General features: G+C 32.4%; 1 protein-coding gene and 1 long non-coding RNA gene across 2 annotated transcripts; both read left to right on the forward strand.

Annotated features, from left to right (window-relative positions):
• Nucleotides 1–4277: 4277 nt before the first annotated feature.
• Nucleotides 4278–11998, forward strand: LOC143043432 (uncharacterized). Its single transcript, XM_076215739.1, has 4 exons — nt 4278–4297; nt 4836–5063; nt 8323–8760; nt 10823–11998. The coding sequence occupies exons 2-4, from the start codon at nt 4946–4948 to the stop codon at nt 10867–10869; spliced, it is 603 nt and encodes a 200-aa protein (XP_076071854.1). The 5' UTR covers nt 4278–4297; nt 4836–4945; the 3' UTR covers nt 10870–11998.
• A 3456-nt stretch (nt 11999–15454) lies between these two features.
• LOC143043433 (uncharacterized) lies at nt 15455–18490 on the forward strand. The gene is made up of 4 exons (XR_012968383.1): nt 15455–15584; nt 16351–16619; nt 16962–16989; nt 17954–18490. It is a non-coding gene; the product is annotated as an uncharacterized LOC143043433 (long non-coding RNA).
• The last annotated feature ends 454 nt before the right edge of the window (nt 18491–18944 follow it).

The following is an 18944-nucleotide window of genomic DNA, read 5'->3' on the forward strand; positions in this document are numbered from 1 at the left end:
AACATATCTCCTAAGTACTAAGCCTTTAGGATCTCTGCTAAGTACTTAGATTTTCCATAGAATGCTTTATAAAAGTGAAAAGCAAAGTTACTTTAACTTTCACTCATTTGCCTACGTATTGTCTGTTACAAAGATTAAGATTTATGTCAAGTGACACATATTACAGTCATATCCGGATTCATCATGATTATAGGATGCTGGAAATTGCTATTGTCAACTTCAATATCAAATGCATAAATCCTAGTTCTATAAAATTAGATCTGTGTGTGAAACATCTGAGATATACAATGATTGATCCATGATTCATTATTGGTCTTTAACACCACTTTTATCGTTATTTCCTATAAAATGGCGAAGAAAGCTGAAGCACCCGGAAAAAACTACTGACGTTCGGCAGGTAAACTGTCAAACATACTTTTGGAGTCGAACCAAGATTCGAACTCTGAAATAAGCAATGAAGCAGTAATTAGTACATTGTACTAATGAAAGAAGCTGCTTTCTCACTTGATCCAGTTTTTGTTTGATAGATAGTTTTGTTTTTATATATATAATTGAATATAGCAATAGGTATGAACAAGAGTTTAAGAAATTAAACAGTAGCCGAGTGCATAGTTAGTTTAAACACATTTTGTCGTTGAGTTGCTGTCTCGCTGAATGAAAAAAAATTGCATATATATGGCTTACATTCAAACCAAGTAATTGGTTGTCTAGGAATATAGTTCCTGTTATTTTTATGTAGTTAAGCTATATATATTACTGTGTGTTAAAATAAATAAAAATATATAATATTATTTATTTTATTTCTTTCATAGTGAACTTTATTATATCGTTTTATTATGCTTGAAGAGATCATTGGGCCATTGTGGGACTACGTGTCAAAGTTGTACGAAGGGCAAATCTGCCTATTCAAGCAGCGACTTTTCGCATGTGTTTTGTGACTTCATTTCATATAGGATCTTAACAGACACTGTCAGAGGTTCCCCCATCCTGACCCACGGCACAAAATATTGAAATGCTCACCAATCGTCTTCGGGCACCGAGCCGACCGTGCGAGGGCTGAAAAGCCAGTCAAGGTCGTTAAACACTTACATATATATAGTTAATAACGGAACTTGAATAACTATAAAAGTTAAACTTAGCCCAAGACTTTTACAAAAAGGTTGCCACATATGTAATATGATGGACACATCAACCTTTAAAGATAGATCCCTTTTAAAAATGTTGCATTAGCCCTGCAATTTAACATATATGCTAAGTACTTAGCCTTTAGAATCTCTGCTAAGTACTTAGCTTTCCCATAGAATGCTTTATAAAAGTTAAAAGCAAAGTTACTTAAACTTTCACTCATTCGCCTACATATTTTCTGTTACAAAGATTAAGATTTATGTCCAGTGACACATATTACAGTAATATCCAGATTCATCATGATTATAGGATGCTGGAAATTGCTATTGTCAAATCCAATATCAAATGCATAGATACTAGTTCTACAAGGATAAGATCTGTGTGTGAAACATCTGAGATATACAATGATTGATCTATAATTCATTATAGGTCTTTAACACCACTTTTATCATTATTTCCTATATAATGGCGAAGAAAGCTGAAGCACCCGGAGAAAACTACTCACATTCGGCAGGTAATTATAAACTGTCAAACATGCTTATGGAGTCGAACCAAGATTCGAACTCTGAAATAAGCAATGAAGCAATAATTAGTACTAATGAAAGAAGCTGCTTTCTCACTGGATCCAGTTTTCGTTTGATAGATAGTTTTGTTTTTTATTTATCAAATTGAATATAGCAATAGGTATGAAAAAGAGTTCAAGAAATTAAACAGTAGCCGAGTGCATAGTTAGTTTAAAAACATTTTGTCGTTGAGTTGCTGTCTCGCTGAATGAAAAAAAAAACTTGCATATATATGGCTTACATTCAAACCAAGTACATATCTTTTGGTTATTGATGTTGTCAGGTTGCTGTTTCATTGACGTGTATCCTATATTTTCATATTGATGCACAAGACAAACATTTATATATTACAACATATAAAGTTAAGGTGCTATGTCATACGTAGATAAGTGAAATAAGCAAAAGAGAGACTCAAAGAACTAAATAGAAAAAGACGAAATGATCGGATGTTTAAAAACTACCTTTTTGGTCGCTCATAATTGGTTGTCTAGGAATATAGTTCCTGTTATTTTTATGTAGATAAGCTATATATATTACTGTGTTTTAAAAAAAAATAAAAATACATAATGGCTAAAAGTATTATTTATTTTATTTCTTTAATAGTGAACTTTATTATATTTTATTTTATTCTTGAAGAGATCATTGGGCCATTGTGTGACTACGTGTCAAAGTTGTACGAAGGGCAAATCTGCCTATTCAAACAGCGACTTTTCGCATGTGTCTTGTGACTTCATTTCATATCTAACCAGTTCCGAATAATTAAATTCTCAAACATCATCTTTTCCACTTTTGTTTCATTCTACAGACTGTGTACATCAAATGTTTAAACTGAAAAAAAATATGTCTTCACTGGGAACCCCAGAGCTGAAACGTGCATACTTTAGGTTAGCGGGGACAATACTCTGTACCCCCTTTTTGACAATTTTCCACATAGGATCTTAATAGACACTGTCAGAGGTTCAGAGAATTGGTTGTCAAAGACATGTCTATTAAGATAGTGAATGCTGCATTCTAAAAGGGACTGCTCGATTTATTCTCAGAAATTTTGCAATTGTCGACAATAGAAAATACCCTTTTCTATTCAAAAAAGATATTCTACATTATAAGATTTCGACTATAAGTTAATAACGGAACTTGAATAACTATTAAAGTTAAACTTAGCCCAAGACTTTTACAAAAAAAGGTTGCAACATATGTAATATGATGAACACACCAGCCTTTAAAGATAGGTCCCTTCTATAAATGTTGCATTGGCCCTGCAATTTAACATATCTCCTAAGTACTTAGCTTTCCCAAAGAATGCTTTATAAAAGTTAAAAGGAAAGTTACTTTAACTTTGACTCAATCGCCTACGTATTTTCTGTTACAAAGATTAAGATTTATGTCCAGTGACACATATTACAGTCATATATTCGGATTCATCATGATTATAGGATGCTGGAAATTGCTTTTGTCAAATCCAATATCAAATGCATAGATACTAGTTCTACAAGGATAAGATCTGTGTGTGAAACATCTGAGATATACAATGATTGATCTATAATTCATTATAGGTCTTTAACACCACTTTTATCATTATTTCCTATATAATGGCGAAGAAAGCTGAAGCACCCGGAGAAAACTACTCACATTCGGCAGGTAATTATAAACTGAAAAAGAATAAAAAAGTTTATAAAAAAAAATTTGCCAAAAAAGTCTACATCGTACTAGAGACCAAAAGACATAAATACAATGTAAGCAGCTGTGGGTCATCAATTACACAAAACGAACAAACAGCTACCAGATATATAAAATCATACGGTAATCCTGCGAATAGATAGTACGGCATGCTTCGACCCTTCAAGTACAACTTGGTACATGTATATCAAACACTATAAAAAAAAATCGGCGATACCAAATTCCATAGACGAAATTCTGAAAAAGAATTCTAATACATTCATAACTACATGTACTTATGCGATTTATGTTTTATCTTTTGGGAGAAACCCATAAACCTGCGGCATATAGGGAAAACGGCACAATTTATTCTGCCATAGGCGACAATACTAACATTTTCTAAATATACCACTTTTTATAATAAAAACTTGGATAAAACAGTTATGTGTTGTGTTAATACTTTTTTAATCTGTTTTAAAAATTTAAGCCAAATAGTATCATGACCAACTTCCAACGGAACTTGTTTATAAATGTTATCCATGCCCACCGTCATTTTACCAAAAAATTGTGAAATTTTAGAAGTCTTTTCGAATAATTATCTAGAAAATATTTCAATAGGTTTCAAAATTTATATTGTAAATATACACACTGCAGTTATTCATAGATAAATGCAAAATATATTGTACCCTTACATTTAATCACAGCGCTCCTAGGTTGACTTCCTTCACCTGTCTTGGGTACACAAAAGGCCAACCTAATGCTGGGAAAATGTAATAGTACCGTTTTCCCTATAATGTTTAGGTAGACGTCAATATCAAATTGACAAGTGAATAATTCTAAAAATCAAATGACTGAAACTTGACGTTTTATACACCTCCGTATTAATTTTGAACTTTATGTTAATATAGTCATGCAATTTGTTTTTCTTTCAGCACGAAGACGGAAAACGTCAAGTAAGTTTTGCCATTTTCACTGTTCATATCACATGACAATGATGTTAGGGGATAGAATACATTCTTGAGCTGTTTGATTTATTTTATGGCATATGCAGGAATATACTTAGGGAAAAAGCTCGCAAAACAAAAAAAAAAATAATATCAACATTTGAAGGAAACGGTAATTTGACAATATTGCGAGCTGAAAGCAAAAAAAAAAACAAAAAAAAAAAAAACAACAGATTGTCGATAAGTGATCAGTTCCACGGTTTGATTCTGTGAAACTGGCCACTTAAAGTTCTTACCGTTAACACCGATCATCAAAGTTCCCCTCCAGGCAAACTATTACATAATTAATTGACGGGTGCCATTTTCCCGTGAAACTGATGAAGTCACGAGTTTCTTTTTGATACTGATTATTAATAAGCTTTTGCAATACTTTTTAGACACATTGCTATTTATAAAAGTTATTTTAGAAATGTTTTAACAAGGGACTAATTGATATTTCATAATATAGATTTCTTTATGAATTTTACGTTTCTTGTTTTCTTTAAAGGTGAACGATCCCGGAATTTTCTCGACTTTTCTACACATGACTCGGTACCATCTTATGACGGTAGGATTTTGGTCGTTGGAGCATATGAAGCAGGTAAAACAAGTTTGGTGATGAATCTTATTGGCGAAGAAATTCCAACTGAACGACAAAGCACTGATGGCATAGATGTCCACTTTGGAAAGTTACTATTTGAAATAAAGACACAGATGTTTTTAAAGAAGAAAACTGGTAAAAGTATTTTAAAAACCTTTTTTTTTTACCTTTCTTGTAATACGTGACTAAAATCTGCAAGGTCAACATGTTAGCATTAACTTTTAAATGCATATAACCGTTTTGTCATATTTACTCTATGTTGAAGATGCAATGTTAATTGTTAAAAGTAGATGTTGTTTGAGTGCCAATGAGACAACTCTCCGATCTCCATCCAAGTCACAACTTGTAACAGAAAAACCTTTATAGGTGAAATTATGGTCTTCAACCCGAAACCTTGGCTCACACTGAACAGCAAGTTATAAAGGGCTCTCAGATCTTTACTAAGTGTCTTTTATTGTTATGGGAAGTAGTCAGTGTTGTACATTTGCGCCACAGTTAAAAGTAGAGGAGGATTTGGCCTCTCAAAACCCCGCCACATTGTATATAGTTCAGTGGTTTTTCGTTGTTTCATGTCTACCATAATTTTTTCCATAACTTTTTGGTTACAAATTAAACCCTTATATATATATATAAGACGATGTGATATGAATGCCAACGCTACAACTCTCCATCCAAGTCTCAATTTGTAAATTGTCAACCATTTTAGGTAAAAGTACGGCCTTCAACAGGGAACCTTGGCTGACATTGAATAGAAATTAAGCTATAAAGGACCCTAAAATGACAAGTGTAAAATAATTGAAATTGGAAAACCAACGGTCTTGCCTATAACGAGAAACGAGACTTTCTTAATTGTGAACCTGATCAACAAGCGAGAACTCCTGAATATGCTCCTGACTGAGATCAGCTTTTATAGAAATGAGAATGAAAATGGGGAGTTTGTCAAAAAGACAACAATAAAATAGAGAAAGGAAATGAGGAATGCTTCAAAGCGACAATCCGACCATAGAACAGACAACAGCCGAAGGCCACCAATGGGTCTTCAATATAGCGAGAAACTCCCGTTCAGGCGTCCTTCAGCTGGCCCCTTAAAATATATATACCGGCCAAAGAACAAATATTTACGCTGCATTTAAAATATGTCTCTTAAATTTAAAAGACTTCTGTCGTAAACTAATTTCCCCCCTTTCCCCAACCCCGATTTTTTTCTGACACACGAAACTGCACGTGTGTTCTTGCTGCAATGTTAAAACGGATTAAGATAATTTGTTTTCGTTCTTAGTGTCTTTTTGTGGTTTGGATGTACAAGTATCCGGTCACGTTCACGTGTTTTTTTGATAAGCATTTCTATTTTTATGCCCCACCTACGATAGTAGAGGGGCATTATGTTTTCTGGTCTGTGCGTCCGTTCGTTCGTTCGTTCGTCCGTCCGTTCGTTCGTCCGTTCGTCCGTTCGTCCGTCTGTCCCGCTTCAGGTTAAAGTTTTTGGTCGAGGTAGTTTTTGATGAAGTTGAAGTCCAATCGACTTCAAACTTGGTACACTTGTTCCCTATGATATGATCTTTCTAATTTTAATGCCAAATTAGAGATTTTACCCCAATTTCACGGTCCACTGAACATAGAAAATGATAGTGCGAGTGGGGCATTCGTGTACTGAGGACACATTCTTGTTATTTATCTGATGAGTTAATCCTTTTTCAGCTGATTATTATAGTTTGTTCTAATGTTGTATTGTTACAACACTGCCCCAGGTTAGGTAATGGTAGGTATCCCGCTAACATGATTAACCCCACCACATTTTTTATTTATGTGGCTTTACTCAAGTAAGGAGCCTGTAATCAGTGATGGTTGTTTATCATGGCTGTGTTACATATTTGTTTTTCGTTCATTTTTGTGTTTATAAATTAGACCGTTGTTTTTCTGGTTTGAATTGTTTAACATAAACTTGTGATTTTGGGTCCGTTTGTAGCTGACTACGAAGTATGAGCTTTGCTAATTGTTGAAGGCCGAAGCTGTTTATATCTGTGTCATTTGGTCTTGTGTAAAATATTTAATCGATACACTTTTTTTACTGTTTCATTTTCTTGTTTAAAACTAGCAAGTCCAGACCCTTAAATGATTAACCTTCATGTATCATAATGAAATAAGAAAATTTAATTTAAAATCGAGTTTAACAAAACTTGAAAAATTAAGTAAAGACTGTGTGAGTGACCTAATACTCTATATACATGGTCAGTATATTCTATATGGACCAACAGAAAACGATTCTCGATCCCATTATGGAGTTTACTGACACCGTATATGTCGTATTAGATGACTTGCATGACTTGTATAGTCCAAGATTACTCTGATGTCCAACGTCTGTTTTGCCAGACAAGCTGGGCCTTGGGAGGTCAGGGCTCGTCCCATATAAAAAATTGGATATTTGCCCATCCAAAATAGATGTGCTGCTTCGTTGCTTCTAGGGCCGACTGACGGTATTGAAATTATATAAATCGGGCATCAATCTGTTCATTTTTCATTTATCTCTTCATTTATATAAGTTTCACCTACCTGCCACCCTTTATTTTTCCATATTTAAACAGTTTTCACAGTGGAAAAAAAAACCAAAATAAGTACTATTTTTGACGTTATTATTTCCTATCCAGTCACTTTAGTAGCTAACATTTACTGTGATATTGTCCAATAAATCCTATTTTGAAATTTTTGCTAACAAAGGTGGCCATTTTTGGGCCTTATTGAACCTATTCTATTGTGGAGAATTTGGACCTATTTTTAAATTGTTAAAGCAATACATGTATTTAGTATCTGGTGGGCTACCCAAATTAAGAACCTTCTGTCACTGACATACATGTATGCAGAAACATTATAACTGAAGAAATTACCTTCTCGTTATTAAACGGAATACACTACTACCATCGTTGTTTATATTAGCAACTGCTTCCCGGACCAACAAAAACAGTAGTTTTCTGTTTTTTATTTTATGTTTGTGAGATCAGATATTTTCTCAGGAAATCTCAATAAATGCACAACAGTGTGTTTCGAAATCATCATTTTAAAATTCAATCACAGAACTTGAGAGTTGTCTAATTTTGTTTATCGGCATCATTATGTATACATCAACTGTTCACAGATTAACTGCATCCTAACGATTATTCCAAACATGCGATTTCGATACATGGCAATGACAAAATAAACAGTTAAAACAACACTGCATAAGCATAGCGAAATATCTGAACTTGGTCGTATAGAGTAAAACAACTGTCGTTTCGCAAGTTTATCTATATTTGCTTTTTTGTCATTGTATGCCGTTGTGACATCCTTTTTCACAGTAATATTCGCCAAATCACATGATGGATTTGCATATACTTCTATATAATGTATCTTTTTCTTGCAGATCTTCACAGTTTTCCAAAGGCTGTTTACCAGAAAGTGTTAGCTTGTCTTGAAGCTGTACACCAATCTAATGCAGTTAAGCAATCAAAAAAGTCGAATCAGGTTTTTTCTCAAGAGGACCAATGTTTGTTTCCTTCAAATCAGGTATTGAATCCAGCGTTTCCGTTTTTGATGCCTGCATTTCCTGATTTTTTGAACTTTTTTCAAAGTGACTTTCTAAAAAGAATTAACGAAAAACTTAGAACCTTTAAATCAGATGCTCCCCCATTTAGCCGAGAAGTGATTCCAATTCCAATTCTAGATTTTGCAGGACAATTTGTGTACTATACAACACACCAGGCCTTCATTACATCTCATGGGACATACATAGTTGTATTTAATGGCAGCAAGAGTTTAAGTGATAGTTTGACCGGAGATGGAAAAGAATCTACAGTTCTTGGTAAGTTTCTGTCTCACTGAACATAACTTATATAATAAATTCTAGGATTGATTTCAGATGTGTTTGAGCTTTTGATGTTGCCATTTCATTAGGGATTTTCCGTTTTGAATTTTCCTCGGATTTCAGTATTTTTGTGATTTTAATATTTTTTTTCTACATTGTAAAAAAAATCACAAATGGAAACACAATTTGTCAATGTTTTGTAAAGTCATGATCAATATGCCTCATTTACAAAAAACGTTTGGAAAGCCGTTAATGAATTGCTCCATTTTATCCTAATGTTGGGTTTGAATATTATCGGTCAAAATGATTACTTGGCAAATATCTACATAATAGTTATTGAAAACTGGTCATTATCGTGACATACATGTATAGACTACCCAAAGGACAGTGGTATCGACTAAGACAGCGATAATGACTAAGCCGTGGGCCATTAGTGTTTCCTTATTTTAGGTATAGAAATGAAATTCGTTTAGTAGGTGAAATACTTGCACCAGAAACTCATTTGTCTATTTAGTGTGTCCTTAATTCAGTGAGCAAGCATGTCTAATCTAAAATGGAATTGCAATATTTTCAGACAATATCAAACACTGGGTTTCATCTATTCTTGCATACAGCTCTACAGATACAGACGAGTATCCGAAAATTGCATTTGTTGCTACACACAAAGATTTAGTTAAACCTGTACGTATTAATTCAAGGAATCAGTAATGGAAATTTTATTTAAGGTAGATCATCATTTAAAAATGTTTTAATTTAGATTTGATATGCGTTAAGAACATAGAAATAAAAAAAATGGTATCACTGAACTTTTCTTTTGCTACAGGTAAACATTTCAACATTTATTTTAAGTGTTTTCTCTCATAACGCGGATAAGCAAAATCAAAGTACTGAAGTACTGAACATCGGATGACCACAAGTTCTTTTGGATGGTCAAATGCACTTGTCTCAGAAAATATTACCTATCTCTTTTTAACTCATAAATGTACAGATATATATTTTTTTCTGAGACAAGTTCGTGCGTGGATGATAAATAAATGACATGAAATTCAACTTCACCGTAATAAATATTATATTGTTGTGATACAAAATAGTATACACTGATTTGTTGTTTCTATTATATTAACATAACAGTTACATGTATATATTATTTCCATCCATTTGTGTATCATCCCATTCTACTATTCAAATAATAGTGCAATGCAAGTGCATGGTGGACACGTTTTTGTAAAAATTCGATTTTTCTAAAAGATTGGAAACGAGTAGGCATTTATATTTTCCCGAAAAACAATTACAGAGGTATCGGTCCTTGCCGGTATTGTCGTAAAATGTTCTTGATATATTCTTCCGCATGCTTTAACACAATTTATAGGTACGTGTGCATTGCTTTTATCAATGATTTTTTACTTGTAAATATATATTATAACTACAAAACATTTTCATATTATTAATTTATGTTGTAAACAAAAATTTTATCAGTATTCATTGAAGAGATGTATTTTTATCAAACGATAAGGAATGTAATGTTGCACTCGTTTATGTTCGCGTATTTATCATGTTTAAAGATAGGTTAAAATCCCAAAACTAATTATAATGGAAATTTAGGCGATAACAATACATCGGAATGACCTCAAGGTCATCGTGATGTAAAAAAATGGACGCTAGCAAAATTGTATATTTGTTATTTGTTAATACACTCAATAGTGCAACAACCATCTTCTTTTTCTTTTTTTTAGTATAGATTGTTACACATTGATTCTGAATTTGTTTCAAAATTTGCAGATTAAACCAAAAACATTTGACCCATTGTGTACTGGTATTTTAACAATCCAAGATGGAGGTATACAGTTAGTTTAACGACAGGTTTTTCTTTGTATATTATTGATTTGATAAATTTTCTTTGTTTAGTTTGTAGGATTTTTTTGGTCAACTTTATCAAGTTGCAGTTTTTTTTCAGATTGTCTATAAACACATTCGTTAGTTTACAAACATCCGTTAGTTTATAAAGGAACACAATTTTAATTCATTAAAGATAATTAGAAATCTTATCATATATTTTCAGGACGAAGTACAAAGAAAACAGGAAAGTATCACACATTCCTTGATTGAATGCTTCACAGACAAACAGATCAAGTCTCATCTAATTTTACAAAGGATATTTTTTGTAAACTCCTTAGACGAAAGTGACACTGGCATCAACGAGCTTCGTACATTTTTATCCAAAATTTTGGTGGACAATCCACAATGGAAACAAAAAGTACCAAAACAGTTTCTTTTTCTTGAAATGATGCTAGCTATATTAGTTGATGAAGGACAATACATTCTAAGCCGAACAGATATAAACATAATAAACAGGGAAAACGAATTCACACCACTCTCAGAGGAGGAACTAGATAGATTTCTTCATATTCAAAATAGTTGTGGGAAATTAACATACATAGATACACATTATCTAAGTAACTTCATTGTTATAAATCCTACTTGCATAATAGATCTTCTGAAAGTTATTGTAACAGCCTTTCCAAGTTCATCAGATATGAAACACGGCCGAATTCGAAAGTCTGATTTGACGAAAATGTTAGATTCCGGAAAATTCAACCGGCTTGGAAGTTTTTCTGACTTTTTTCGTGAGTTATTGGTTTACTTTGATATTCTTGCTGAAATAAGGCGGTATGACAAAACAACTGGCAGAAAGATAGCTATTGAATGCTACTTTGTGCCGTGCCTGATTTATCAAACAAACACAACCACTTTCGTCGAAAATTGTATTAAATCCGAACGGTGTATAAGTTTTGCATTCGTCTTCGAAAAATCATACGTGCCCCCAGCAGTTACAAACAGGTTCATTTCATGTGTTTTAAGTATTTGGAATGTCAAAATATACAATAATATTGAACTGCTTTTTTCTGCTTTTGTTGTTGTTAGTCTCGACAGAAATCACGATTTAGTTGTTCAGGCGGACCAAACCTCGATAGCAATTTACTTGATTCACAAACAGCGCAAGGAACTTATTATTAGAGATTTGGCATCAAGTGTGCGTCAATGTCTTGAAGACAATTTAAACAGGATATCGGAAGTGTACTCTGATTCATATACAGAAAGTCCAAGTAGATATGTTCCGTTTACGATGAAGATACAGTCGGGATGTCTTTCATCTGGTTGCATGCTCAATTACGAAGACATAGGGAATCATGGGAATATATGTGAAGCACATGGGCATATGACACCACAGTCAGAACTCAATATTTGGTTTACAGACATAGTAAGTCATTTTGGCGTTTTTAATTTCAAAGCAATGTTAAGTATTTAGGTAGATCGGATGTCGTATTCTTTGGTTATGTTGCAAACAAACTTTGCTTTAAATATAGGTGACTAACTTTGAACGTTTCTGCATGATGAAGGTAAATTAAAAAAAAGCGGTTCGGACGCATTGATTATTTAACGTGTTTACTAATGGCACAAAATGGCCTAAAATATCAACTCTATCATAAAACACCAAAAAGGTCTCAATTATGGTTCGTAAATGGGTCTATTTCAATAGTATAAATGCTAAATATATCAGTTCTTTTCATAAGACTACAAGATATTCGCCAAAGTAAGCCCATTTTGGACATTTTGTCAAAATATGATGATTTTGTGCATTTTTTAGACCTAAAGGCTTTTGAAACACATTGGCCGCCACCTACGATCCAGAATGTGTTGTAACCAAAAGATTCCAATTTTGATATAGATTTCATCAATATAAACACTTTTTAGATCGTAGATGGAGGCCAAGGTTAATTATGCCAAAAACAATTAAAATTATGGACAAAAAGTACCAAAATTGACCTTTTAATACAAATTGTACTCATTGAAGGGGTCATTGCTCCATAAATAGTAAAGAAAAGTTGCAGAAAAAATATTTTTGTCTTAGAAGTATTATCAAAAGTATTTCTATGTGACATTTGTAATTTTTTGCCCCAATTTAAAAAACATAAAAAAATCAGGGCCAATTTTAACCCTTCGTGAACCTTCTCCTTTGGTGTACCAAGTACAAGTATCATTGAATATCTATAATACTAAAATAACGAGGTCCAATTTGCCAGCCGTCATGGGGTAAAAACGACAAATCAAAGAATTCAATTTTACATATAGATCATATAGGACAATAATGTTGATTAAAAATTACACCACTGCAGACGCTTTTGTTTTCCACATAATTAAAAATGCCAATAATTAACAAGTTCCGGGGCGAATCCGATTACGATACCAACAGTATATTCACATGTTACCTGTTACCTATTACCTTATCCATACGTTCCGCATCTGACAGGGGCATCACCAAACTGTGTATTTAGGATTTTGCTGTATACTCGGGTCATTATCACAGGGCTGACACTACTAAATTAAATCATAGTCACATTGTTCCCTATAGTAGTGTTTAATCAGTATGTTTTTCTAAGATGACAATACGAATACTAAATATCTGGACTTAAAATAAGACGTATAGGTACAGTTTTCTATTTGTAAGCCGGCATAACGTTAAACAGCGAATCAAAGAATTCAACTTAATCATGTTAATATTTATAACTAATATAGGACAATGCTGTTGATTAAAAATACTCCATCCCAGGCCCTTTTGTTTTCCAAATAATTAATATTACCAATAATTGTTAAGTTCCAAGTCGACGGGTTCAAACTGATAGATTTTTAAAGCAGAGAAAACTGTGCATCTTATAATCAACATGACCCTATCAGATGACAATACCAATACTAAAATAAGGATACGCATAGTTATATACTTTAATTCAGTCACGGACCGCGATATCACGGGTGTGTTCTAGTTGAATAGAAACATCTCAAACATATTGAATGACTTCACAGTTAAGTGTTGTTAAGTGTATTTAAAGTTTACGATAACAAACTTGTAAAATCCAGGGCAGATAATTTAAATAAATTTCAAAGGACAATTTGTGTTTTTTTCTCAAGGGAAATGTCTCTTGATCTCCGATTTCTATCATGACATGAAATTATCTCCTTCAACGTAATTAAGTTCTACAGTTTAATGTTTGGTTACTCAGGAAAATTAAATATATAAGATATAAAATATATAACCTATATACAAAAAACCTGATTTCGTAAAAGTCATTGATGATTGGTCCCCAGTTCTTACATTGCAATTTGAAAGTACATCGACCTATCTTGTGTTGTAGTGTTAAAACATCTATCGTATAAAATTAGGCCGTGTTCACATTGACCTAAACTCGGTGTTGTTTTAGTGTAACTCACACATAAACTAAACATAATTACGTTCCCATTGATAAAACTCAATGTTTACATGTAGTTTAAATCATGTTTTGTCTACATGCAGTCGATAGTAGATGTAGGCCTTGTGTAGGTTAAGTGTACACAAAACTAGGGATTCAGAACTTTAATTTTCCTATGCATATTTAAAAAAGAAACGATTTTTATATAAAATTAATACTTATGAAACTTATTAATAAAGTTCTTTACCGAAATATTTGTCCAAACTTGATATATTTATTTGTTATAAAAACACTTTACGTAGCCTTATTAGCCCCTTATCAAGACTCATCCATCATCATTGCCGAACACATAATTCATTTGAAAAGGTCTTCCCGAATCGACTTACAGAAATATTTGCCACTGGTCTTTACTCAAACAACTATTCACTCATAAGTGCATTACTGAAAAAGGATGAGGTTAATTGTTTGTTTGTGTAGTATCTCAGATCCGATAAAAATACAATTAGAAATAAAAAAAAAATACACCCATCCTTTCCAAATACTCCTTGGAGAAAAAATACTATTTGAAACAAACAGAAAAGATAGAAATGTAGTTATCCTTAACATCGCAATTCTTTTTCTTCGTCTGTAAGCACGCTGATGCAGCCTACGTTTTTAATGCGTAATCGAGACATCTTTAAACTGCTGTAAATCATCCAAAATGACTTTCTTAAATGAGCAACCACTTTACTTTAAAAAACAAAGGGGGGGAGGGGTTCAGAATTTTTTTCTCGCGCGAAAGTTTATATTTAGGTTTTTTTTTCGATGGTACCAATTCAATATGTAACAATATAATGTATGGGGAAACTTTGGATTCAGAACATCTGTTCATTCTAATCATCTGTATGACCCGATTTTTTTTTAATCAATTTTTTGTTTAATCAAATTATGGAAAAATCCATCCCCCTTTATTTTAAAGTCAAATGGTCGTTCCCTAACTGCTAGAAAAGTTGTTCGAAAATTTGGTTCTACGTAATGAACATTTAAATGACATATAGTTTACAAGTGTGAACGAATCTTATGTACAGGTAGCTAAACAAGGTGTATAGATGTGAACAAATTTAATGTGAAACTAGTGCACATTACATTAAACCAAATGTAAACAGGTTTACTGTACACGGCGTTTGGTGTGAACACGGCCTTAGACATTCTACATGTTCTACTCAAACTACTTTAACGACACTAATTCTAACTTTTGATTTTGTAGTTTTTTTCTTCAATTCCCACCTTTTTTATTTAATTGTGAGTTCGGTATTATTATAAATGTTCTAAATATAACATGAAACTTTTTCCTCATGTCCGTGCATTTAAAATCCTTGTATTTCTGATAATGATATAAACGCATAATTATTTTACTCGATTACACTTACATGTCGATTTCTATTTTAATGTTTATTCTAATATATTTTGTAAGATCGAATGAAATTGAAATGGTGGATAAACACAATTTCGGAAATAATTTACACACTCAAATATTCAGTGAACATCTTTTTTTTATTTTATTTAAGACTGTCCAGGAATGTAATGAAACATGTCAAGGTAATATTTTCTCATTTAATATCTATATGGTTTTACACACTACACACATTAGATGGTAACACATGTAAAACAATTAGATAAAATGTTTGAACAGCACGTTTTATGATTGATTACGACATGAAATTGCCATAAGCATGATAGACAGAAAATCTATGTAGGAAAAATGATCAGCAAGACAAGATCGCAACTCTTCAAAGAGTTATTGCCCTTTAAAGTCGACTTTGATCAACACATGGCTATTGTTAAAGATGGCTGGATATATAATTGTATAGCAACATGACTGAAATCATCTTGTCAACTAGACTTAAATTGTCAGTTAACTTCTTAAAAAGTTTTATGAAGATTATTTTAATTTTTTTTTCAATTTGCACATTACTTTGAAATATATAATAGATAGCACTTGCATATATAATTGCTCAGCGTTACACTATCTGCACACATGTAAAATTGCTGAAGTTGTTAGTTAACTCATCAAAGAGTTTTTGCCCTTCAATTGTGATTTTCTATAAGAAATGATGATTGTTGAAAGTACAGAAAGTGACATGCTTTTCACAGCCCTAGTTATGGTTTCCACAAATTTAGCTAAACACTAACATTTGAAAACAAAATATATATTAAATTTATACAATGAAAAATATGTCAATGAGATTTCAACACCATCTTAAGGATGATACAAATGAGTAAAACGTTTATACATGTAAGACAATGCCCATATAAAAAAATATTGGTTAAATAATTATTCGCATTTATGCTTTTGATTTTATAGGTATTTCACATACTATTTATAACATGTGCCTGAAAGATACAGAACTGTTACGATTATCAAGCAATCTAATTGTTGAAGATGTCCGTCAGCTGGCCATTTATCTTGGTATATCAAATACTAAATTAGATGAAATTAGACAGGACTTCCAACGAAATTCAGCAATGGCCAAGTTCGCCATTTTACGAACATGCAGGGATAACAATAAAGCATGTGGTGATTTTATGAAAGCCATAGAAAAGGCTGGTTTTAATATACACACCATGTGCTTGGTATGTTGTTTTGATTATGATAATTCCATTCTCAATTTTATTTATTTCGAAATGTACTTTTAATTTTGTAATTAAATAATATTCACTAGTATTGTTCAAAATATAATATAGCCAATATTGAATTTATCTTCCACATATCGCACTTTCACAACACAAATTTACGACAATTACTTGTTTCACTTTGTTACAGGCTAATGCTTAGATCTTTGTTGGCGAATCATGTTATAACTTGTATTTTACGCGTACTTTGATTTTATCTAGTGTTTCATTAAAATTTGTCGTATTTCCAGTTTTTCTAGTATTCCCTTTGTGTTCCTTATTTTTGTATTTCATCTGTTTTAGATACTCCGGCAAGACATATCGCCGACAGGTTAGTTTCTATAGGAATAGTTAACAATATATTTATATTTAAAATTTATATACTGCATAGTTTAAAGTCATATGAAACGAGTGAGTGGTGAAAAATAATGTTTATCCAATTCTTGAACCAATGCATGTATATATCATAAACTTAGTCCTCTGTGCACGATTTTTTTCATTTTTTTACGCGAATACATCGTATAATCGTCAATTTGTTTTCTCTCTGTCTGTTATGATTTAACAAATATGGCTGCTCATTAAATGCCGTGATTTAAAGCAGAAGTTTACCAATTGTCACCTTATAGTAAACAAATAACAAAAAGCATGGGCATTGAGCACGTGTTTAACATGTACAATCAGATAATTGTTTATTTTAATGAAAAATCCATGCGTATTGCGACCACCGGATTTTTACGAGGAGGGTTGCGCTCAGGTCACTATGCATACGGAAAATATGTCGGCGAATTGCTTCCTGGAAGCAAGCAGTTAAAAATAATTAAACTTCTTATAAATGTGGACAAATTGAAGAATTTTCCTCAGAAAAAAGTATATGTACATAAGTTGTATAGTGAAAACTATCCATTTAGTTATAAAAAAACATGTGCATATTTTTTTTAATTTGAGGTTTCTTATGACTTTAAATTATAATGAAAACAAATTAAGCATGTAAGCATGGAATGCGTTTGAGACAAACCATCCGATCAAAAAGCATAAATTAGCACCAAACCATCAATGGATATTCAACATAGCGAACATCACCGCACCGAAAGCGGGGTTTAGCTGGCCCCATAGCAATTATGTATACTAGTTCAGCGAAAATGGACGTCACACTTAACGCCATATATATATATATATATATATATATATATATATCCGAATTATTATAGGCTGATAACATACATGTATTTTAATTAGTGCCGAACTCAAACATTAAATGTAGTGTTTGAAACATTAGTTATTTTCAATTATTTTAGATTTACCAGACACTATTTTAAATCAAACGCCTAGCGATGAGATGGTGGACAAATTATCTTTGCGCATCGGTAAAGAGTGGATGCAGCTAGGTCTTGAACTGGGACTTCATATCGCACAACTCGAGCAGATAGAATACGACAGTCCAAATGTTCTTCGCGAAATAAGCAGAAACATGTTATATGCATGGAAAGAGAGCGAAAATGTCAATACCATACGAGATCTTCTAACCGCCTTTGGGAGTACAGGGAAGAAAGGAACAATCATCCGAGATATATTGGAGAATTGTGACAGCTTTCCAAATATTGAACCCAATTCTTGACAGTACCCTCATTTTGAGTTAAAGGAGAGAAAATCATTACTAACGTCAAAGGAAATTTTACCTGTTACCGTATTATGTTTTTTGTTTATGTACATCCAGGTTTCATCATTTTTTCTGAAAGTAGATTGTCATAAAGTTTATGAAGAATGTAACATTTGTACACGTGATTTGTTTTATAAGAATTTTGTATAACCTACAGGTTTTACACTGATTCCGCATTTACGGAAATAGTATATCTTGATCAGGATGCATTGTCTATGGACGAATGTTTTATTTTTTTTTTAAATTGGTCTCGACTTTAATTTTAAATAAGCTTGTAATTAGAACTTTTATATTAATATACCAAACTAACTATAGTGATATTAGCTATAAATTGGCCGATTATGTCAGTTTGACTGAGTATCTTCTCTATGAACGGTGATATGAGCATATTATGAGATGCTACGCCCATCTACGCACTTGGTATCGCTTGTTTTGAACCAAATATACAAATTTTAAATTATATAATTTTTGTTTTTATTTTTATTTTTGATCATCTAGTTATATTTTAATTATTATATTTGCACTTCAGGGTTACTTTTTATTGACTCATATTTGGTTTTGATAATAGAGAAAAAAATGCTGTTTTTGATTTCATTTTCTACTGTATTACAATGTAACTGACATTATCG

The sequence above is a fragment of the Mytilus galloprovincialis genome, chromosome 8 (genome assembly GCF_965363235.1).
Source record: "Mytilus galloprovincialis chromosome 8, xbMytGall1.hap1.1, whole genome shotgun sequence".
NCBI classification, from domain to species: domain Eukaryota; kingdom Metazoa; phylum Mollusca; class Bivalvia; order Mytilida; family Mytilidae; genus Mytilus; species Mytilus galloprovincialis.

Excerpts from the sequence above, each read along its gene's own strand:
- LOC143043432 (XM_076215739.1), top strand. The coding sequence starts at position 4,946 with ATGAATCTTATTGGCGAAGAAATTCCAACTGAACGACAAAGCACTGAT. Across the intron at positions 5,064-8,322 it reads GTTTTTAAAGAAGAAAACTG|ATCTTCACAGTTTTCCAAAG; the intron begins GTAAAAGTATTT and ends TTTTTCTTGCAG. Across the intron at positions 8,761-10,822 it reads AAAAGAATCTACAGTTCTTG|GACGAAGTACAAAGAAAACA; the intron begins GTAAGTTTCTGT and ends ATATATTTTCAG.